Source organism: Mus caroli, chromosome 3 (genome assembly GCF_900094665.2).
Source record: "Mus caroli chromosome 3, CAROLI_EIJ_v1.1, whole genome shotgun sequence".
Classification (NCBI taxonomy): Eukaryota; Metazoa; Chordata; class Mammalia; order Rodentia; family Muridae; genus Mus; species Mus caroli.
This window is the reverse complement of record NC_034572.1, coordinates 89,918,945-89,942,081: the sequence shown is the minus strand read 5'-3', so window position 1 is coordinate 89,942,081 and position 23,137 is coordinate 89,918,945. Positions and strand designations below refer to the sequence as shown.

The following is a 23,137-nucleotide window of genomic DNA, read 5'->3' as shown; positions in this document are numbered from 1 at the left end:
TTTTTTTTGGTGGCTTTTTCTTGTTTTTGAATCTCTGTAACCAGCCTGGCCTCAAATGGAGAGAGCCACCTGCCTGTTTCCTGAGTGCTGGGATTAAAGTGTGTACCACCACACCCAGCTAAATTGCTGTGGTTTTAGAATTTCTTTTTCTTTTTTTTGGTTTTTTGAGACAGGGTTTCTCTGTATAGCCCTGGCTGTACTGGAACTCACTCTGTAGAATAGGCTGGCCTCGAACTCAGAAATCTGCCTGCCTTTGCCTCCCAAGTGCTGGGATTAAAGGCGTGCGCCACTGCCCAACCAATTTGTTTTTTCGAGACAGGGTTTCTCTGTATAGCCCTGGCTGTNCTGGAACTCACTCTGTAGACNAGGCTGGCCTCGAACTCAGAAATCCACCTGCCTCTGCCTCCCCAGTGTTGGGATTAAAGGCGTGCGCCACCACGCCCAGTGCAACCAATTGTTTTTAAAGATTTATTAGTATACAGCGTTCTGCCTGCATGTATGTCTGTAGGCCAGAAGAGGGCACCAGATCTCATAGATGGTTGTGAGCCACCATGTGGTTGCTAGGAATTGAACTCAGGACCTCTGGAAGAGCAGACCACTGAGCCTTTCCAGCCTGTGGTTTTAGAATTTTAAAGCCCCTTTTCTGAGTCCAGGTGAGGCAAGGAAAGTTTCCAACTGTAAAAAAATATCCTGCATTTCCTATCCAATTGTTATGAGTCCCAAAAACAACTCTCACCGGAAATGCAGATGTTGTTCTTTACTGAACTGCCCTTCTGTGCCCTTTGAGTAAAGTATGTATGTGTTCTTAATGAAGTCTCCTAAAATACTACTAAACTAGACTCAAAAGAATCCCAGGAACAGACCTTACAATGCTAACTCCTGTTTCTGTCCTTGAATCTTGATGAAGGGGCCGGGAGTGGGGTGGAGGGGAGACAGAACACAAGTGCCCTGGATGGATGATAAAGCAGTAAGTGAATCATAAGAAAGAGGAAAGAGGTGTGTGTAGAGGGGAAGGGCTCAGAGTGAGACACAGTGTCAATGTCAGCACAGGAGCTGTGCCATTCATGTTAGGGCCCCTGCTTTAGGTCCAGGCCAGCAAGTTGTTAATAGGCCTGTGCATAATTGTAATTCCTGCTGGAGCTGAGCTTCTGTCCTGTATGTACTCAGTTTGTTGGCAATGCCCAGTGTCAGCTCCTTCCCATGGCAGCATTCTGACCCCAGTGAAGAAGCCTGCTGGTCCTTCATTGCTGACATCTGCTTCCTCCTTTCTTGGTCTCCGTACAGACACACCTCCAGTATCTGGGGCGTTGGCACCAGCATCTGCAGAAGACTGGCAGAGAAGAGGCAGGAGGGCTAGCCACCCATCCCAGGATGCTATCCTCTGAGCATAACAGTTTCAAGGGACAGAATTTAGGGCCAGTGGATAAATACCACCCCCTTGTGGTGTAACACATTGATTTCTAGCCTTCACTTTTTGTTTTTATTCATTCTTGATTTAGGGACTTAGCTCAGGCTAGCCTCAAACTTGCACTCTACCTTCCTTGTCCTCTCCACTTGAGATTACAGGCTTGTCCCTTTTCTAGTGGCTAATGCCTTGAGCCCTCTTGTGAGTTTACTGTTCCTCCTTTGAGGAAGAATTCAAGTCCTTAGGCGGGGGTCCTCACTGCTGCTGAGTTGACAGGTCTTTCCTTAGGTACCTGACCTGTAGATGTTGCCTCCCACTGTGGGTTGTCTTTTTATCCTATGGTGGTAGGTTCCTTTGATGTTTGCTGTGACAGGACTTTGGCTGGCTTGAAATTGGCCATCCTCCTGTCTCAGCCTCACAAGGTCTAGGATTACTGTCATCTGCCACCACACCCAGCCAAATGGCAGAAGTTTCCCATGTCCAGTTTGCTTTGTTGCCCTTGTTTTTGGTATCACATCTTAGAATTCATTGCCAAATCCAGTGTCATGAAGACAAACCCTGTTTTCTTCTAATAGTTTTGTTTGTTTTGTTGTTGTTTCTAGACAGGGTTTCTTTCTGAGGCCCTGGCTGTCCTGAAACTCATTCTGTAGACCAGGCTAGTCTTGAATTCGGAGATTTGCCTACCTCTGTCTCTAAATGCTGGAATTAAAGACATGCACCACCACTACCAGTCCAAAACTAACTTTTACAAATTACATTTATTTATGTAATCTGTGTGTCTATACACATGCCACAGCCACCTGAGGAAGTCAGAGGACAGATTTCGGGAATTGGTTCTCTCCTTCCACCTTGTGGGTCCTAAGGATCAAACTCAGGCTGCCAGACTTGGTGGCAAGCATCTTTACCCACTGAGCCATCTCACCAGCCCCAGCAGACACTAGAATTAGAAGATATCTTGGTGGTAGACTCATTAGAAAGTACAGTTGTTTTCTAGTAAGATGGAAATTAGAATTTCCCAATAGCATGAGGGTTTTGTTTGTTTTTTGTAATTGAAAAGTTAATTGGCTTTAAGAGAGAGATTTTTGCTGTACTACTTAGACTGGCCTAGACTCTGGGACTCACATAACATTCCTACCTCAGCCTCCTGAATAGTGGATTCCAGTCTTTACTAAAGACATGAGGCACCATGCCCTAAAAGCTAGGTTTAATCATTTGAAAAGTACAATCTAAAACCCACTTTCCCTGCTAGGGTAGCGTGACAGAACCCAATAAAGCCTGCCTTTTGAGTGACAAGCTGGGGGAGCCTGACTGCGCTGCTCAGCTCGCCCAGTTTCCTGTCTGCAGCATCTAGTACCAGCATCCTGGAACTCACGGAACAGCACGAAATGCTCACGGCCTACTGAGGTCCGCTATTTTGATAGAGTAACTGCATTTGAGAACACTGGTCATGGTGGGCGGGGTTTTCTACAGACTATTTCCACTTTTTTTTTTTTTTTTTTTTTTTTTTATCCAGCACAACCCAAGAAAGCTGCTTGTTATTTGGGATCACATTTTTGGCTCAACAGCTGACAGCTTGTTCACCTAGATCTGCGTGTGAATAAAGTGGGAGAGGTCTGTGCTAGGCTATAGCTTGAGAACTCAGAATTTTAGACTGCTGTCTTCGGTACCATTTTTAGACAAATACATGTTCTTGGTGATTTTCCAATCTCAGTTTTCACAAGAATCTCCTGACAAAAAAGGTCCTTGATAATCGTGCTGGAAATTTCTCAAGGATAAAATGGATTCCCTGCCCCGTGTGTTCTGATTAATGTATTCCAGTTTTGCAGTTGAAACAGGGTCTCACAGAGATCCTCTGCTGGCCAGTGCTGGCAGTAAAAGCTTAAAGATTTATTTATTATAGGTAAGTACACTCTAGCCGTCTTCAGACACCCCAGAAGAGGGCATCAGATCTCATTATGGATGGTTGTGAGCCACCATGTGGTTGTGGGATTTGAACTCAGGACCTTCAGAAGAGCAGTCAGTGCTCTTACCCACTAAGCCATCTCTCCAGCCCAAGGAGCCAGTTTTATTTTCAGTATTTAATCAAGTGAATTTAAAATAGTGTTAGTCTTCCACTGCCTGTGATTCCTCCATATTTTTTTTTCTGAATTGTTTCCATCATTAGGAAATGACAAAAAGAGTGAGGCACAGTGGCACCCAAGCTTAGTCCTGAGTACTCACGGTGGCATGCACGCACACTCGAGAGAGCACACACACACACACACACTCACACCTAACTGCTCATGCTAAAGAATGAAGATTACCTAAGTCCAGGAATTCAGAGACAATCTGAAGAAAACACCATCTCCAACAGGAGAAGGGAGGGGGAAATAGAAGTCTCTTCTTCAAAGGGGTAACAGGAGGAAAAAAGGAAATATAGATGTTTTGATAGGGGCAGATGTGGATGAATAGAAGAGTACAAAATAAACTCATATATGTCAGATGGTTGATGTTATTGTAGTGCTGACATCACACCCAGGATCTGAAGCATGCTAGACAAGCACTATACTACTGAGCTGAATCCCAAGGTCTGGTCTGCCGTCTTAGATTTCTTTTTCTTTAAAATTTGTGTTTATGTGCCTGTGGAATCCCGAAAACAACTCCAAGGAGTCAATTTTTTTCCTGCTGCCTTAGGGGATCCTGGAAGCAAAATGGTGCCGTTGTAAGACACCTCTACCTACAGAGCAGGCCCTCATCTGAGTTTTGCCAAAACTGCCAAAACTATTCAAACAGGGAAAGGACAGTCTGAGAGCTTGGTTTGGTGGTTCAGGCCTGTAATCTCAGAATTTAAGAGATGGAAGTGAGAATATCAGGAGTTCAAGATCATCTATCTGCATAGTGAGTTTGAGGCCAGCCTGGGCTACATGAGACTCTGCCTCAAACAAAACAAATAATAGTATCAGGAATCTGGATATTCATGAGCATAAAAATGAGTTAAAGTTGGGCATGGTGGCACATGCTATAGACTATCAGAAGTACTCTCTCTCTCTCTCTCTCTCTTAAGATTAACTTATTTTATTTATATGAGTACACTGTAGCTGTCTTCAGACACGCCAAAAGAGGGCATCAGATCCCATTACAGAGCCACCATATGGCTGCTGGGAATTGAACTCAGGACCTCTGGAAGAGCAGTCAGTGCTCTTAACCTCTGAGCCATCTCTCCAGCCCCAGAGGTACTTTCTCTTACCTAATTGCATTTGATGTCCCTTATCTAACCTCTATCCACGACCCCCACCTTTCCCAGAGGAACTGCCATTCCTTAAAAAAAAAAAAAAAAAAAGTTTTACATTTTATTTAGGGGATGTGTGGTGGGGAACTTGCCACGGTAGACAAGTATTTATTAAGTACTTAATTGTATGAGTGTTACTGTAAGTATAAGCACTAAGTGTGTGGTGGCTATTCCTGGTTGTCTACTTGACTATATTTGGAATGAACTACAATTCAGAATTGGAAGGCTCACCTGTGATCCTAATCTGGAGGCTGAGATATACAATTTCTAACCTGGATCTTGAAGCATATTGGCTATAAATTCCAGAAAATTAAGACTGGGGGATCTCCGAGTTGAAGGCTTGGTGGCACACACCTTTCATCTGGGCCACACCTTTGGCTGGAGACCTACATAAGGACATTGGAAGAAGGAAGATTCACTCTCTCTTCTCCGCCTGCTTGTCTTGTGGGACTGAGCAACTGCTAGATCCTTGGACTTCCATTCACAGCTGCTGCTGCCCATTGTTGGGAGTTGGACTACAGACTGTAAATCATCAACAAATCCCCTTACTATACAGAGACTACCTATAAGTTCTATGACTCTAGAGAACCCCGACTAGTACAAAGCCTAAGTTAACTTATATGAATATGGTAGATGATACTACAAGTACAATAAGGACAAAAAAAAAAAAAGAAGTGGGACTCTAGAGCGTCAAGTATCAAAATTAAATAGGGCGGCCAGAAAGGCTTCTTTGAGGCTAATTTGAGCACAAACCTGAAGTAGAGTGGAGTGCAAATCTTGTAGTTTTCTTGGTAAAGAGCCATGCAAGGCAGAAAGCGACAAGCGCGACAAGTGAGGAAGTGGTCTGGTTTCTGAGGCTGAGCTAGCAATACTGTTATCTGTAATATGTTAGAGGTTAGGAAGTGAGGCAGGTTTTGGTGTTTCATTGGCGAATGGGAAGCCAGGGGATAGCTCTGAATCTGTTCTTTTTTGTTGCCTGGTCTCTGGTATCGCTTTTAAATTAGGGAGGCAAAATTAAGGGAGGACAGCTAATGCTAGAGATCACAGTTTGGTTTTTTTTTTTGTTGTTGTTTTTTTAAACTAGAAAGGACACTTTGAGTAAGAATGTGGACGTCCTTGCTTTTAGTTCTAGTGATAATCTTGGCGCACTAACTCTTTTGACCCGAGGGACTGTGATGCCAACCGATTTCTGCTCCGGGGAATAATGCCCGAACTAACGTCGGCATCGCTCCGGGCCAGCCCGAGGACTAGGCTTTAGGATCCCGCGGCGCGTGCGCCCCGCGGCCAGCACCTTGATACCGCGGCTGCGCAGCAGAGGCCCCGCCTTCCGTGGTCACGTGCCGTAGGGACCGCAGCGTGGCGGTGTGTGGCGGTAGCGACGGCGGGCCGTAGGGCAACCGGAAGGTTTCCGGTTCCGGTGTAACGTTCGGGCTCCGTCTCAGGGGCTGAAGTTTGTGAGGTGAGTAGTGGCCCCGCGCCCGAGAGGCTGTAGCCTTCGGTGCGAGCGGCTGGACAGGGCGGGAGTGCTCGGCGGGAAGCAGGCTGGGAGGACTCCCTGGTTCTGTCGGGGGTAGGAGTCAGAATGGGCTGGCTGAAGGCAAAGGGCGGGGGCGGGAAGGAGCAGGGTGGGCAGACCTGCCCTGAGGTGAGGAGTTAGCGCGGACTCGGTGGGGCCGGGGCCAGGTGGGAAGAAAGCAAAGACCGGAGCATGGGGTTCCAGGGGCTTGTAGCGTAGACGAGTAAGGAATCCCTTCGGAAGATGAGATTCTGCTACCTGCTCATTCAGAAGACAGCGTTCTGCCTCCCTCCCCTTCCCCTCCACCCCCCCAGCCCCCCACCGACGCTGACGCCCCCTCGCTATTAGAGTTGAACATCTGGTTAGTGACAACTCTACTGACTGAAACTTTCTTATCCATTGACTGTTTCGTTTGCACATTCGGGTCGAATTTGAAGACATCCATTTGTTAGTATATTTCTTGAACTCACATCCAATCTGCTAATATGCTTCACCTATTACTCTGGATTTTGGAAATTGCTTAAACTTTCTAGCCTATTATTCAATTGTAGTGGGTTGTAAGTCCCATTGACATGAGGATTCTTGGCTGTTTTGTTCACTGCTGTGTGTGTCCTTACATGCAGTAAGTATTCTGTTTGACAAGAAATAGTAACTTTATTGAATGGAGTGTTATATCAGATGTCCCATTTTCTAAGATAAGTATACTGAGGCTCTGGGGAACTAACTTGCTTGCCTAAGGGCTTATGAATTGTGGTGCTTACTATATTCTATCTTAAGTGGGCTTTCTTCTCCACTTTTAGTGCTGGTGTTTGCTTTCTTTTTGATAGGCTATCTCGTGATGGTCCAAAAAAGCTATCCCAGGATTATTCATTCATTCAACTTGTCACTGAGAAACAGCCTTCCAGATTCATTCAGATGTATTAAATACTGTGTATTGACAGATCTTATGAGAGAGAAATCTGTCAAGAATATAGGAGCTAATTAGACTGCATCTTTTTTGTTTTATGACAAGGTCTCATGTAGCCACCGGTGATGTTGAACTCTGTAGCCAAGGCTGGACTTGAACTCCTGATTCCTCTTGTGCTGGGATCACAGGCTTGTATGATCATTCTGAGGTTGCATTTTTTAGATGTCTTTAAACATCTTGAAAGAGTAATTCCCAGATCATGCTAATATTCATGGCAGTGCTAAGAGGAGGTTCTTATGGGAAGTTGAGGACGGTGCAGTCAATAGATTGACATGCAGCCATTAGGAAGAAAATCAGAAATTAAGTTATCTTTATGCTGGTGAAGATGTTTGAGATTTAAGAATACCCAAATGTAAGCATGAATAGTGTTGAAATTTTTCTCCAACTTGCGTTAAGTAATAAAAAAATCATGCCGGGCGTGGTGGCGCACGCNTTTAATCCCAGCACTCGGGAGGCAGAGGCAGGCGGATTTCTGAGTTCGAGGACAGCCAGGGCTATACAGAGAAACCCTGTCTCGAAAAACCAAAAAAAAAAAAAAAAAAAAAATCATATTGGTGTATAGAATGCTTACCAGCATGAATAAAACTACAGAGAAAGGTGACAGCATTCCTAAGGATTATGAGATTTAACACAGGAGGACTGACTTGAATAAACCTTCTTCTTTGAATCCATTAGACAAGTTTTAGGTCAAAGTTAGGTTAGAGAATGGCTTCCAGAGCAGGTTGACTTCTAGATTGACTCTTCAGATGTTCTGTTTGCCTATCTGTTGTGTGACAGGGTCAGAGTTAGAACCCATTCCTCAGATTATGTTATTCCTAGTGTGTTCATTCTTCAGATAGCAATGATGACTGATGCTGAGTTAGAATTAAAATACCAAGTGAGTGGGGCATGGCGGTATGCTCCTAGAATTTCTCACTGGGCAAGTGGAGACAGGAGAGTTGCCAAATGTTGAGTTCTGTATGAGCTACATTGTAAGACCGTACCTCAAAAAAAAAAAAAAAAAAAAAAAGCTAGTGGACCCCTTCCTTCCTTATGTTCTGAAGCTGGGTTTTAGGGAATGTATTTCTTCATATGAAATGGAGAGATGTGCCTGGGGTTGAAAATAGGAATGGGGAAAAGCACTCTTATTATGCTATTATCTTGATTGTTTTGTTTTCCTTTTCTGACTCTTGCTTGGTTTCTTTTAGGTGTAGTTTTTTTGTCCGATTGGAGCTCTCATTCTCCATTTTCTCCGAAATGGCGCTGTCTAAGCGGGAGCTGGATGAGCTGAAGCCATGGATAGAGAAGACGGTGAAGAGAGTACTGGGCTTCTCAGAGCCCACGGTGGTCACTGCAGCCTTGAACTGTGTGGGGAAGGGCATGGACAAAAAGAAGGCGGCTGGTGTGTACCTCTCTCACTCTTCTGACATATAGTGATTCCAGACACTGATTTGAACTTCCCCAGGTTGTCCCTGTTAGGAGCATTAAAGGAAAGGTGGTGCTAGCCCCCTTCTCCTTTTGTTCTTTGCTTGTTTTGAGACAAGGTGTCCTGTGTAGCTGTGTCTGACTTGGAACTCCTTAGAGATCCACCTGCCTCTGCCTCCTGAGTGCAGGGGTTAACAGTGTGCACCACTCCCTCCTCCCCCTTTTTTATTAAAAGACAGGGTCTCATGGAGCCCAGTCTGGCTTCCAGCTCACTAGCTGAGGATGGCCTAAGACTTATGAGTCTATTTCCTCTACATCAGCAGCTCTCCAGCTGTGGGTAGTGACTCCACAGGAGTTGAATATCAGATATCATGTATATCAGGTATTTATATTACGATTCATATTGGTAGTAAAATTACAGTTATGAAATAGCATCAAAATAATTTTATGGTTGGGGTGGCCACAACACGAGGAACTGTGTTAAAGGGTGGAGTCATTAGGAAGGTTGAGAGCCACTGCCCTACATCCTGAATTCCGTGATCACAGCACCACAGCTGATGTGTGCAGTGTTGACCAGGACGTAGGCAAGCACTCTACCAACTGAGCCACACCTCTCTCCCATTTTCTCTTCTGTTAAAATAGGTTTAAAGAACCAATTTTTCTCTTATTATTTTTTTTTTTTTAAAGATTTATTTATTTATTATATGTAAGTACACTGTAGCTGTCTTCAGACACACCAGAAGAGGGAGTCAGATCTCATTACAGATGGTTGTGAGCCACCATGTGGTTGCTGGGATTTGAACTCTGGACCTTCGGAAGAACAGTCGGGTGCTCTTACCCACTGAGCCATCTCACCAGCCCCTTCTCTTATTATTTGTGGTACATTGTGAATTACAATCTTTGGTCACCATACCAAATCACCTAAGTCAAATTTGCTTAGGAAATATACTATAATCAAAGACTGATTCTGATTGACATCTCAAATATGAAAGTATAAGATAAGTGAAAGGTACGGGGAGGTAGGTTTTGTTATGGGAGGTCTTCCATAATTTGTTGTTGTATAAATTAAGGTGATATTTTATCTTAAACTGGTTTTAGGGTGCTGGGGGTTGCACCCAGGTCCTTCTACCTGCCTAGCAAAGTATTTTTCGACAGCGCTACATACCCAACCCTCATTTTAAACTGTGATGTTCAATTTAAGCATCAAAAATGGCTGTACTACTTTCTGCTCCAAAAAAAGAAAAAGAAAAGAACCTTTACCTCATACAGCAGGGTCATTAAGTATATCAGAAACTGGGAATTCTGCAAAGAAAATTGTTTTAGTTACTATGAAGACAGGGTACCAAACTTGGGTCCATTGCAAGAGCAGTATGTGCTCTTAACCATCTCTAGTCCCCTACAAAGAAGTTCTTAAAACTTTCCTGCTGGGCAGTGGTGGCACACACCTTTAATTCCAGCATTCAGGAGGCAGAGACAGGTGGATCTCTGAGTTTGAGGCCAGCCTGGTCTACAGAGTGAGTTCCACGATAGCCAGGGCTACACACAGAAAAACCCTGGCTCAAACAAAATAAAACAACAAAAAAAGTAAAACCTTTTCCCCTCTTTTTTTTTTTTTGTCTGTTTATTACATCTGGTACTGGACTGTATGCTTTGACCTTTTTAATCTATGGCCTCTTTTTTTCCTGCCAGATCACCTGAAACCTTTTCTTGATGATTCCACTCTCCGATTTGTGGATAAGCTGTTTGAGGCTGTGGAGGAAGGACGAAGCTCAAGGCATTCCAAGTCTAGCAGTGACAGAAGCAGAAAGCGAGAGTTAAAGGTAGGTTATGGTTTGTTATCTAAGAAGCTCAGCAGTGTTTGGAACGATAAGAAACGTGCTGAGCTTACCTGGCTCACACTTGGCATCTACTATTAGAACACCTAGTATTGGGTATGGGGATATAGCTCATTAAGAGAGTGATTGCCCGGCATGCATGAGGCCCTGGGCTCAGTCCATTACTGCAACAAATAAATAGAGATAAAAACAACAACAAAATAGAATACGTAGAGGGATTCTTAGAATTAAAGTAGAGGAGTAGGGTTTTTATCACCATGGTCTATGAGTGAAGTTCATTGGAAGTCGTTCAAAGAAGTGATTGATAATTTGGTCCTTTTTTCACCCGTGGTTTTATTTTCAATGTTCCCTCCTTACTACTACGTATTGATTGAGCAATCCAAGAATCTTGGATTGCTTGAAGCCTAGACATGCTTCAGATTATCTCCACTGCTGCCTGACTGTAGACCTCATTCTTCCTCATTAATAGACATTTCTATGTAATGTACATGGAGATAAGATTCCTAAAAACAACTTCCATATAGCCCACATTGCTCTGTACCTACTGAGGGTCACTGTCTTCATGAGTGGGCCAAGTAAAAAAGTTAGAAATACTCCCTTTCCTACTAAATGCATATTCTGTGGTTGCTGTGTAGTCGTGGCCTTTTAACATGAGCAGTGTCAGTGGCTGGTCTCTCTTACCTCAGTTCCCTAACATAGCCAGTTTCTCTATCTCGCTTCCCTTTGGCTCTCTTGGATTTTTGGTTGGTTTGTTCTGAGATAAGGTCTTACTATATAGCTAGCTCAGGCTTTCCTAGAACTGATGTGCCCAAATGCTAGGATTATATGTGTGTACCAACATGATCAGGTTGTCTGTCTTCAGTACGTTTTCTTTTGCTTATGAATCGTTCTTAAAGACTCATTTTAAAATTTTTATTTATGTGTATTATATGTATGCACACAGGTGCCCACAAAGGTCAGAAGAGGGTGTCAGATCCCCTGGGGTTTGAGTTTCAAGGAGTTGTGAGCCACTACATAGTTGCTGGGAACAAACTCTTGTTCCTGGAAGACAGTGCTCACTCGTAACCTCTGAATCGTCTCTCCAGCCCTTGCTTTGGATTTTTGAGACCAGATCTTGCTACCAAGCCCAGGTTGTCCTCAAGCTCAGAGGTTCTCCTGGCCCGGCCTCCTGAGTGCTGAGATTCTAAGCATGTACCATCATCATACCTAGCTCTAAAGTGCTTTTGATACCTTGCATATCAGTTGCTTTTCCTGAGATACACACAAAAAAAGAAGCAGTGTCTGCTTGGGGTCTGTAGCCATGCTATATGACCAAGGAAAATAGAAATTCCTCTCCCTTTTGTTTTTTGAACATTATAGGGTGATCAGAGAAAGCAGACTTAGTTCTTGACTTAAGTAGTTGGATATTTAGGAGTTGCAATAAATCAGTCACAGGTTACAAAATGTGAGTAGCAGTTTTGTATACATTTGCAACTGGTTACAGAATTTCAGACTTGTGTTAAACTTAAGCGGAGAGGATTAGACACGTACGGTACAGGTCAACACAGTGAGGATTGTGTTACAATAGTACATGCTGCTGTAAAGGCCAAGCTCAGGCTGTGAATGAACTAACTTACATGGGGTGGGATAGTAGAAATGGTTTCTTGAGGGAGATATCTAGATAGCATGGGATATGGGTCCCATTTTTGGTCCATTCAAGTCCCCACTCCACACAATATATTATGGGAGAGTCCTTTTTCTTGAACTGTAGGAGTTCCAGGAAGCGCTCGCCCCTGGCTGAGGATATGTCCTTGCAAAACACGAGCCCTCCTAGTGAAGAGGGGATGTCACCCAAAGCCTACCACCGGTGTGTACATTTGCTTTTTCCCATTGTCCCTTCCAGTTGGCCACTCTTGGTCCTATTAAATTCATTTTGCAAATTAGTCAACATATTTGAGTTCCCATTGTATGATAAGAAGAAAATGTTATTGGGGAATACTAAAAAAGAACAAGCCTCTTTTCCGGAAGAACTTAGATTTTAATTGGGAGAAAGTCTACCTAACACTTGGCAAACAGTGTCAGCAGTATAATGTGGTCTAATATGAGCTGAGCTCTAAGTGCTGAGAGGATGTGAAAGAACAGTTGGATCAGAGTGGGATGAGATGATGAGGAGAACTTCCTGGAGGAGGTGAGTTTTAGACAGGATTTGTGGGAAGGAGGAAGAGCATTACAAATGTAGGCAGTAGCACTGGAAAAGATCTTGAGATGGGAAAATTTATCAGAACATGGGAATGAAATTTGCTTGAGTGGGGTAGGAGAATGATGAAGTTGGGTGAAATGGTCCACTTGGAGGAGTATCTAAAGACCCTGCTTCTTGCAAGTAGTTCTTTGAAAGATTGTCATATTCCCCTGGGAAAACGACAGGATGCTGGTAGGGGTTGGGATGGTTCTTCCTTTCCCCTAGGGAGGGGTACAATTCTTCTTTCATCTTGGGTTCCTTTAGGAGGTGTTTGGTGATGACTCTGAGATCTCAAAGGAATCATCCGGGGTAAAGAAGCGGCGGATACCCCGTTTTGAGGAGGTAGAAGAGGAGCCAGAGGTGATCCCTGGACCTCCATCAGAAAGCCCTGGCATGCTAACGAAGCTCCAGGTTAGTTAAAAGAAGCAAAGGGATTTTGTGAGTTGTGGCTCCAGGCTCACAGTGATCATGGTTTGAGTTTGTGTTAACCTTTTGAGTAAGTTTTACTTTTTCCTTTATATTTTAGCAGTCCTTGGTTTGATCAGAAGTAGCCCAGCTAAGGATTATTGACACTGTATTTATTGAGTACCTAGTGTGTTACTTCATTGTTTGCCCAGTTGCCTGCCTCATTATCGTTGGAAAAATGAAATGAAATGATAGCACTTAGCTTGACTATATCTTTAGAGCTTCTTTCTGTTCTTCATTAGGACATAACAAGCATCTAAAGAGGCCTTGCACCATTGCCCATGCATATCTACTGTAGGAATTCAGGGGCTGATAGCATGATTATTAACACTTTTAAAGACAAGCTCTTGCTGTTACCCTAGCTGGCCTCAGACTCAGACCTGCCTGCTAGTGCTTCCCAAGTGCTGAGATTAAAGGTGTATGCTACCATGCCTGGCTGATAACCATGATTTTTAAACATAGTATGAATTTTTATGTGCATGCAGGAACCTGTGGGAGTTAGAAGTATCAGATACTCTAGAACTGGTTAGAGATGGTTGTGAGCCACCATATGGATGCTGGGACCTGAACTCAGGACCTAAACAAGAGTGATTGGTGCTTTGGCTGTGAACCATCTCTACAGTCTCCCTGCCCACTTGAAATAGGAATGAATGGTAGGAGGTGTGCATGTACTACTTCCCCTCTTTTAGATTGATGAGAGGTTAAGGTATTAATGCCTTATCCAAAGAAATACAGGCAGAAAGTGTGGTACAGTTTTAACTTGGGGGGAAAAGATTGAAAAATTCTAGTGCTTAAGGGTATAGGCTTATCTTTAGCAAATTTTCTTGTCTATGGTATAGATAATATATTTATTGTGGAGACATTTAGGTCTCTAGAACTGAATGCTTTTTAATTTAGGAACATTTATGGGAGAAAATAATCTTTTCCACCTTTTCCCTCTGGAGAACAGATCAAACAGATGATGGAGGCAGCAACACGACAAATTGAGGAACGGAAAAAACAGCTGAGCTTCATCAGCCCCCCTGCACCTCAGGTATGGTGCCTGATTGCTCAGAAAAGAAGAGTTAGCACAAGGTTGTTGTCACTCATCCACATGAGAGTCCAGAAAGGGCTCCAGTTGTCCACCATAATCTGCCATGCTGTATATGTATCTGTATGCCTATCTCACACTCTCTGATTTCTTTTAATCTCTTGTATTATAGCCAAAGACACCTTCTTCTTCCCAACCAGAGCGACTTCCCATCGGCAACACTATTCAGCCCTCCCAGGCCGCTACCTTTATGAACGATGCCATTGAGAAAGCGAGGAAAGCTGCCGAGCTGCAAGCCCGAATCCAGGCCCAGCTGGCGTTGAAGCCAGGGCTTATTGGCAATGCCAACATGGTGGGCCTAGCTAATCTCCATGCCATGGGCATAGCTCCACCGTGAGTATCTTTCACACAGTCCCATATCACTTCTAAAAGTTCTGGGGTAGTTAATTAAAGGTAATTTACTTGAATATTACTAACTTTTTTTTTTTAAAAAGACGTATTTATTTATTTTATGTACGAGTACACTGTCCTGTCTTCAGAAACACCAGAAGAGGGCAGTGGATCCCATTACAAATGGTTGTGAGCAACCATGTGGTTGCTGGGAATTGAACTCAGAACCTCTGGAAGAGCAGTCAGTGCTCTTAACTACTGAGCCATCTCTCTAGCCCGTTACTGACTTTTTTAAACTCAAAGAACATTAAATAATTTCTTAAAGTTTCATATTTTTAATATATGATTTTAATTCAGTTACATTTTTTGGCTTTGTTGTAGTTTGTTGTCTGGTTATAACTGGTAGAACTAAAATAATATTTTTCACTTAATAATGGAAGAATAGAATCAGATTTCTTGGCTTATTACTTAAGAGCTTTAGCCATTAAACAGTATTGGTCGAGACCATATGTTAGACTTGGGTGGCACATAGTGGTACATGTCTGCAACTCTGTTCCTCGGGAGGGAGAAGCAAGAGTAGTGAGGCAAATATGAATCTAGACTAGTCTACCTAACAAGTTCTTGGCCAGCCAGAACTACATAGCAAGACCCTGTCTCATTTGTGATTGTTCTGGCATCCCAAGACTAATTCAAGAACTTAGGAACAGATGATAGAGTTGTTTCCCATGCATCCCAGTGCTAGAACATCTGGCTAGTATGCAGGAGGCCTTGGGCTCTCAGGCTCTTGAACCACCACAAAAGGGGTGGGGGTGGAGGGAAATGACCTGGAAGATGGTTCAATGGTTAAACTACTGGCTGCTCTTCCAAAGGATTCAGGTTCAGTTCCTAGTATCCACATGGTAGCTCACAATTGTTTGTAACTCTAGTTCTGCAGGATTCAACGCACTTACATAGGCATACATGTAGGCAAAACACCAGTGCACGTGAAATAACAACAGAAGAAGCAGGGGTGAGGGTAGGGGTGGAAAGGTGGCTAAGTAGTTAAGAACACTTGCTGCTGTTCCAGAGGACCAAGGTTTGGTTCCCGGCACCCACAGGTTGGCTAACAGCCATCTGTAAGTCCGGTTCTGGAGGACTTGAAAATAAATTTTGAAAAAAAGAGAAGAATTTGGGAATAAAAGAAGATTAGATAATGGCCAAGTGGTAGTGGTGGCACATATAATTTCAGTACTTACGAAGCAGAGGCAGAGGCAGGGAATCTCTGAGTTTGAGGCTGGTCTGCCTGTGTATGAATATTTTCCTGCAGGTATATCTGTGTAGGTCATGGGTAAATAGTGTCGTCAGAGGTCGGAAAGAGGCATAGGATTCCCTAGAACTCAAGTTACAGACAGCTGCAAGCCCCAAGTGGGAGCTGAAACTCAAACCCAGGTCCTCTGCTAGAGTAGCCAGCACTCCTAACTGTCCCCCTACTTTGATTTTTTTTTTAATGGAGATTTTATAAAGCACTGACGAGATTGCCTTCCCTAAGGTTAATTTACAGTTGTCTTTGATAAGTTTGACTCCTTTTGTTTTCTGTTGGGTTTTCCTTGCTTCAAGATTCTATGAAGGATTTATTCCTCTGTGGGATGTTTTGTTTTTCAGGAAAGTAGAGTTGAAAGACCAGACTAAGCCTACCCCACTGATCCTGGACGAGCAAGGCCGCACTGTGGATGCCACGGGCAAGGAGGTGGAGCTCACACATCGCATGCCCACCCTGAAGGCAAACATTCGGGCTGTGAAGCGGGAACAGTTCAAGCAGCAGCTAAAAGAAAAGCCATCAGAAGACATGGAGTCTAATACCTTTTTTGATCCCCGAGTCTCAATTGCCCCTTCCCAGCGCCAAAGACGCACTTTTAAATTCCATGACAAGGGCAAATTTGAGAAGATTGCTCAACGATTACGGACAAAGGTAATTTAGAAGCTCAGAAGCTGACACAAAGACACTTTTAGGTCCATATTTTTGGGAAATAGAAACATAATTTAAAACAGTGTAATTGGTTTAAGTGCTATATTCTTAGAATATTGTTTACTAGGTTTCTCTTCCTGACTGCTTTCTGCTTCTATAGAGCACTCCCCACTGACTAGCAGTTGAGAAAAACAGTTCAAAGCCAGTTTCTTGACTTCTTTTGATGAATGATAACCTGATGTTAAAATTTACTACAGAAAATCTACGTGCTTGGGAGAGTTGGATTGAATGTAGTTAATTAAATAGTCCCTTTTGTCTTCTCAGAATGAGGTTTTCGTAGAATCCCACTAATGTATATCTACAGTATGAGTGAAAGGAGAGACAAGAGTCAGGGGAGTAAATAAACTGTGTAAAAAATAAGGCAGTTTATCTTTCAAATCCTTTAGAAGTTGTGAATTCATTACATTAGGTATTAGAATTTAATAAGGGTTAAATTTGTTATTAAATTTGTAACTCGACAACTTTCCTTTGCTCCAACTTACCTTCCTATCTTGTTTGATCTTGCTCTTAGGCGCAACTGGAGAAGCTGCAAGCAGAGATTTCACAGGCTGCTAGAAAAACAGGCATTCATACTTCAACTAGACTTGCCCTCATTGCTCCCAAAAAGGAGCTAAAGGAAGGCGATATCCCGGAGATTGAGTGGTGGGACTCGTACATCATACCCAACGGCTTTGACCTGTGAGTGTGTTAAATGCCAAGAGAAAGGTGCTACAGACATGTCAAATACCACTTTAAATGCAAAGGAAATAGATAACTACACAACAGATTTTTCAAGCTGTCTTGAGTTATATTTAGCTTTTGGGGTTAGTTTACCAAAATCAGAGGCAAATAATGCAAAGTGAGTCTGAAAAACATATATTTACTTCTTTATTTTTGCAGTGCTGGCGATGAACCCAGGACTTATTTTATCTTGCCATATTTTCAAGTTTTATGTTTTTCCTTACTATGTATTCTATATATTTTACATGTTTATAAAGATCCATTTATAGGCCTAGGGACCTAGCTCAGTGGTTGAACATGTGCCTAGTGGATAGAAGGCACTTAGGTTTGATCTCCAGAACTGCAAAAAAAGAAAAGAAAAATGTTTATTGTTGCTTTTTTTCCCCTTTAAATTTGTTTAGTTGTGTGTCTGTCTGTCTGTCTGTGTGCTCATACACATGCAGGTGTACAGATGTGCCCCTGTATAGAGTTCAGTGGACAGTTTTGTCAGTTTTTCCTTCTGCATTGTTGAGATGGGTATGTGGGGAGGGGGCATCACTCTTGTTGGCTCCAGTGTGTTACACATGATTTTGCCAGCCCATTCACTTTTTCCAGTTCCCATTTAGTTGTAAGAGTACTGGAATTTCAGATGTGTGCCATTACAGCCAGCTTTTTTTTTTTTTCTCTATTGTATGTGTGTGAATGGGGTTTTTGTTTGTTTTGTTTTTTAAGATTTATTTATTTTATGTATGTGAGTACACTGTAGCTGTCTTCAGACACACCACAAGAGGGCATTGGATCCCATTACAGATGGTTGTGAGCCACCATGTGGTTGCTGGGACTTGAACTCAGGATCTCTGGAAGAGCAGTCAGTGCTCTTAACCGCTGAGCCGTCTCTCTAGCCCATGTATGAATGTTTTGCCTGAATAGCCTGAATGTGTATATATGTGCACCACATGTTTCCTTAGTGCTTGAGGAGGTCAGAAAAGAGGGTCAGATCCCCTGGACCTGGACTTACACCTTTTGACAAGTCATTGTGTGAGTGCTAGGAACTGAACCCAGGGCCTCTGGAAAAGCAGAAGTGGGTTATTTTGGTCAGTTGGTTAGTTAGTTGGTTTTGCTTTTTTGTTGTTATTGTTGTTTTTATTTTTTGATGGCTTTGTTGTTGTTGGGTGTTTCGTTTTGTTCTTTTTTTTTTTGGACATGTTTTTTCTGGATATTAGTTTTCAGGGATAGATCCCTATCACTTTGTAGATCAGGCTGGCTTCTGCCTTCCGAGTGCTGGGACTAAAGGTGTTCAACACTACCTCCCAGCCTAGTAGAAGTGTTTTTAGCCATTGAGCTATCTCTCTAGTCCTCTTGCTTTATTTAGTAATTGATTTCTTTTCATTCTTTTTCTTTTTCTCTTTTTTTTTTTTTTTCTTTTTCTCTTTTTTAGGTTTGTGGTGGAATTCTCTGGTTGTTTTTTTTTTTTTTTTTTTAAAGATTTNTTTNTTATATGTAAGTACACTGTAGCTGTCTTCAGACACTCCAGAAGAGGGCGCCAGATCTCGTTGNGGATGGTTGTGAGCNACCATATGGTTGCTGGGATTTGAACTCTGGACCTTCGGAAGAGCAGTCGGGTGCTCTTACCCACTGAGCCATCTCACCAGCCCGTTTGTTTGTTTTTTTAAGATTTATATATTTTATATATAAGTACACTGTAGCTGTCTTTAGACACACCAGAAGAGGGCACCACTGGATCTCATTACAGATGGCTGTGAGCCCCCATGTGGTTGCTGGGAATTGAACTCAGGCCCTCTGGAAGAGCAGTCAGTGCTCTTAACCACTGAGCCATCTTTCAGCTCTCATTCATTTTCTTTTCGTAGGTTTTGTTTTTTGTTTTCCAGGGAGAGATTTTGATATAGAGTCTCACTATGTAGCCGTGGCAGACTTGGAACTTACTATGTAGAGTTTCCTTAAACTCAAAGACATCCACCTGTCTCTGTGTCCTGGGTACTAGGATTAGAGGTGTGTGCTGTCACTCCTGGCATCTCTTTGAAGTATCAGTAATGCACTATAGTAGGACACGGGACCTTATGCAGTTTAAGTAAGTGCTTTACGACAGAATTCTATCCTACCTATTGATCCAATAGTAATAATAAACTTCTATTAGCATAGTGTAACTAAGTGTGCTCAGTTGGTAAACTATTACTTTCTGTTTAGTCTAGGATATGAATTCACTAGTTAAAAAGCCCGGTATGGGAACTCAGAAATTAAGAACATTTAATTAAATTAACCCAGTATCCAAATGATGGCTTACAACCAACACCTGTAACTCCAGTTCCAGGGGAATCCAACTCCCTCCTCTGATCTGTGCAAGTACCAGGCACATATATAGTACACATACATAAATGCATGCAGAACACAGTGTGTGTGTGTGTGTGTGTGTGTGTGTGTGTGTGTGTGTGTGTGTGTGTGTGTGTGTAGGAGTGGGGAGACGGAACAGGTGTGAGCATACCAGGAATTATATAATGGTGTGGGCCTGTAATCCCAGTACTAGGGAGGGCAGGGATAGGAAGATCCCTCCAGCTTACTGGCAAGCCAGTCTATAAGGTGGAGAACGATTGAGCAAGTCACTCAGTGTCAGCTCTTTTGGCCTCCGTTCAAATGTACACACACATATGCTCAATATACACATGACAAAAGCTTTATTGGAGGGCTGGTGCGATGGCTCAGTGGGTAAGAGCACCCGACTGCTCTTCCGAAGGTTCAGAGTTCAAATCCCAGCAACCACATGGTGGCTCACAACCATCCGTAACGAGATCTGGCGCCCTNTTCTGGAGTGTCTGAAGACAGCTACAGTGTACTTNNATATAANAAANAAANAAANCTTTAAAAAAAAAAAAAAAAAAAGCTTTATTGGAGAACTATGCATCTGTTTCTTTATTCTGATAATGGCTTTAGCAGCCTGTGTCATAACCATTATTTGGTTACATTTCAAACCATTTATTTGTCAGCTTGTTTCTTGGTGACTCATTGTTGCTAATCAGAAAATATATTTAGAGCTGGAGAGATGGCTCAGTGGTTAAGAGCACTGACTGCTCTTCCAGAGGTCCTAAATTCAATTCCCAGCACACACATATGGCAGCTCTCAGTTGTTTTTAACTCCAGTTCCGGGGATCTGTGTGAGGCGGGATCTGGCGCCTGTACACAGACATACATGCAGGCAAAGCACCAGTGCACATAAAATGAAAATTTATCAAAAAAAGAAAATAGGCTGCCTGTCAGGATTATCGAGGCTGAGATTAAGATTGAGAATGGCTAGTATAAAGAAGATGTGCAACATTGGTGGTTTGTATGTATGTCTGAATGAGGATGGTGGATCTCCTAGAACTGGAGTTAGAGACAGCTGTGATCTGCCATGTGGTTGCTGGAAATTGAACCTGAGTCCTCTGGAAGAACAGCCAGTGCTCTTAACTACCATGTCATCTCACCAGCCCTAACATGTGCAAGTTTCATGAGACTTCTTGTTTGGAAAGTTATATGTAACCTAAGTAAATGATATAGGTAGTACGTAATATAGTAGAACAGATAGAGAATGGAGAATGGATATTTTTTCATTGTGTTTCTAGACTATTCTGTTTGTTTGTTTGTTTGTTGTCTAGGCTATTTTTGATATCATCTCTACCCACATATCTTGTTTTCTCTTCTTCCTCCAATTTTAGTACAGAGGAAAATCCCAAGAGAGAAGACTATTTTGGAATCACAAATCTTGTTGAACATCCAGCCCAGCTTAATCCTCCAGGTAATGTACAGATTATCCAACTAAGGTTCCAGATCACGCAGCATTAGCCACAGAATGCATGAGCTTTCTGTCTGTGCTTTCCAACCTATAGCCACATGTGATTTTTTTTTAAACTGATTTATTTTTTATTTGCATTGGTGTTTTGCCTACATGTATTATCTATGTGTTGGATTCACTAGAACTGCAGTTGTAAACAGTTATAAGCTGCCATGTGGGTGCTGGGAATTGAACCTTGGTCCTCTGAAGAGCAGCCAATGTTCTCTGGCCACCTTTGCAGCCCCCTTGTATTTTAAATTTTAATTAAGTAAAATGGCAGAGCTGTCTAGTGGCTGCTGAGAGACATTGATATTAATTTGTGGGTATTACAAGCTGAACTTTTTCTAATGCTAATTCCACCACCACCAAAAACTGTCCGGCACTTACCATTTTGTTTTTGCTTTTAATTTTTATTTATTTTGGTATATTATTTGTTTATTTTGAGAATGGGTCTCACTGTGTAGGCCATGATTGTCAGGAATTTTTAGAGATCCTCCTGCCTCTGCCTCCTGAGTGCTGGGATTAGAGACGTGCCCACCTTGTTCCCCTCCTCCCATCTGTTTTGGTTGTTTTCATGTCCTGGCTTCCTTTAGCATTCTTAGCATTAAAGCAACAAAATCTAGCTAACTCTTTGGGTGCCCAACAGAGGCGCCACTATATTATTTAGGTTATTTGTTATGGAATATAAGCCTATTTGTTCCTGTGCCTGGGTGGGGTAAGGGTTTGTGGAGTGAGTAGTCTGTTAGAAATGTAAAGGTCTCTAGCTTGAGACACTGATAAATGGGAGATTCTAGCAATGGTCACCCCATGTGTATGTGAGTCACATGTTGCTGGCTCCATTTGTGATCTTTGACTTTATTCCGTCTTCTTTCCCCCTTTTTTATTTTATTGATTTTTTTTTTTTTTATAGTTAAGTCTGTTAGTTTGGTTAAAAGAGATAGGTGGTTTAACTGGTTGTGTCTGTAACCCCAGCATTGTGGGGACTTGTGATTCGATGTAAGCATGGGATACAAATGAAGACTCTTATCTATCTCAAAAGGAGACCATTTGTTGCTTACTTGATTACCATATGTACTTTAAAGACAGTAGAGGTTGTAGTTGTGGGTCTGTTTTCCGTAGGTGAGTGTCTTCAGTAAGTCACTTAGAACTTGAAGAATTTCTCGATAGAACAGCTGAATGCCTTCTTTAAAGGGTACATGCTTACTGGCAGGGCATAATGATGCATGCTCTTATAATCCTAGCATCAGGAAGTTGATATAGATAAATCACTTCTAAGTTTGAAGCCAACCTGGGGTGCATAAAACCTGTTTCAAACAAACAAACAGAAGAAAGATAAATAGAGCTTAAAGGATTTTAATACTTTCCCTCAGGATGAACTGAGATAATACCACAGTGACAAATTCACTTGGCCAGAGTTCCAGTAAGTTCAGAAGAGTATATTGAGACCTTGAAATAAAGGTCAGCTGCATCCTTTGTCGTAAATGCTTGGGACAAAAGGTTTTCAGATGCTGCTTTTTCAGTCTTTTAGACATTTTCATAGCACTTGAGCTTTTCTCATGTGGGAATTTGAAAATGTAATCATCAAAAAGTTTTAATTTCAAGAGATAGGGGTGGCTCATTGGGTAAAGCACACAGATGTGAAAGACAGACAATCCCTAGAGCAAGCATCCTGCCTCAGTGTACAAAGTGGACAACGGTCAAGGAAGACGCTGATTAGCCTCTGGTCTACATACACACAGGTACATACATGTGGATATGCATGCGTGTCTGCACACCACACATACAAAACAAGTTAAATTTGAAAGGCTTCCAGGGTTTCTGAAACTGGGAATATAACACAGTTGGTAGAATGCTTGTCTAGCATGCATTAACTCCTAGGTTGGATCCCAGTCCTACATAATCCAAGTGTGGTGCCATACACTTTTAATGTCAGCTCTCGAAAAGAGCGGACTATTCTCCCGAAGGTCCTGATTTCAAATCCCAACAACCACATGGTGGCTCACAACCACCCATAATGAGATCTGATGCCCTCTTCTGGTGCGTCTGAAGTCAGCTACAGTGTACTTACATATAATAAATAAATCTTGAGAGGGGGAGAGGGAGAGTGGGGGG

The 23,137-nt window shown here is 42.5% G+C and overlaps 1 protein-coding gene and 1 long non-coding RNA gene across 4 annotated transcripts in view; one reads left to right on the top strand and one right to left on the bottom strand.

Moving 5' to 3' along the window:
• Positions 1–458: 458 nt before the first annotated feature.
• Positions 459–5,915, bottom strand: LOC110290689. The gene is made up of 3 exons (XR_002377494.1): positions 5,857–5,915; positions 4,905–5,059; positions 459–1,330 (listed from the first exon to the last, which is right to left on the bottom strand). It is a non-coding gene; the product is annotated as an uncharacterized LOC110290689 (long non-coding RNA).
• A 105-nt stretch (positions 5,916–6,020) lies between these two features.
• The window catches only part of Prpf3 (pre-mRNA processing factor 3), a 25,360-nt gene continuing 8,243 nt past the window's right edge, over positions 6,021–23,137 (top strand). The window contains exons 1-10 of one of the 3 annotated variants that reach the window (XM_029475438.1): positions 6,021–6,132; positions 8,344–8,537; positions 10,250–10,380; positions 12,146–12,241; positions 12,878–13,024; positions 14,028–14,111; positions 14,281–14,501; positions 16,140–16,446; positions 17,015–17,181; positions 20,910–20,989. In XM_029475438.1, the coding sequence (XP_029331298.1) occupies positions 13,007–13,024; positions 14,028–14,111; positions 14,281–14,501; positions 16,140–16,446; positions 17,015–17,181; positions 20,910–20,989 (877 nt within the window). In that variant the 5' untranslated portion in view covers positions 6,021–6,132; positions 8,344–8,537; positions 10,250–10,380; positions 12,146–12,241; positions 12,878–13,006. Of the gene's footprint in view, positions 6,133–6,223; positions 6,244–8,343; positions 8,538–10,249; positions 10,381–12,145; positions 12,242–12,877; positions 13,025–14,027; positions 14,112–14,280; positions 14,502–16,139; positions 16,447–17,014; positions 17,182–20,909; positions 20,990–23,137 lie in introns of those variants that run through there. The other 2 variants (XM_021157365.2, XM_029475436.1) reach the window with 2 other exon arrangements.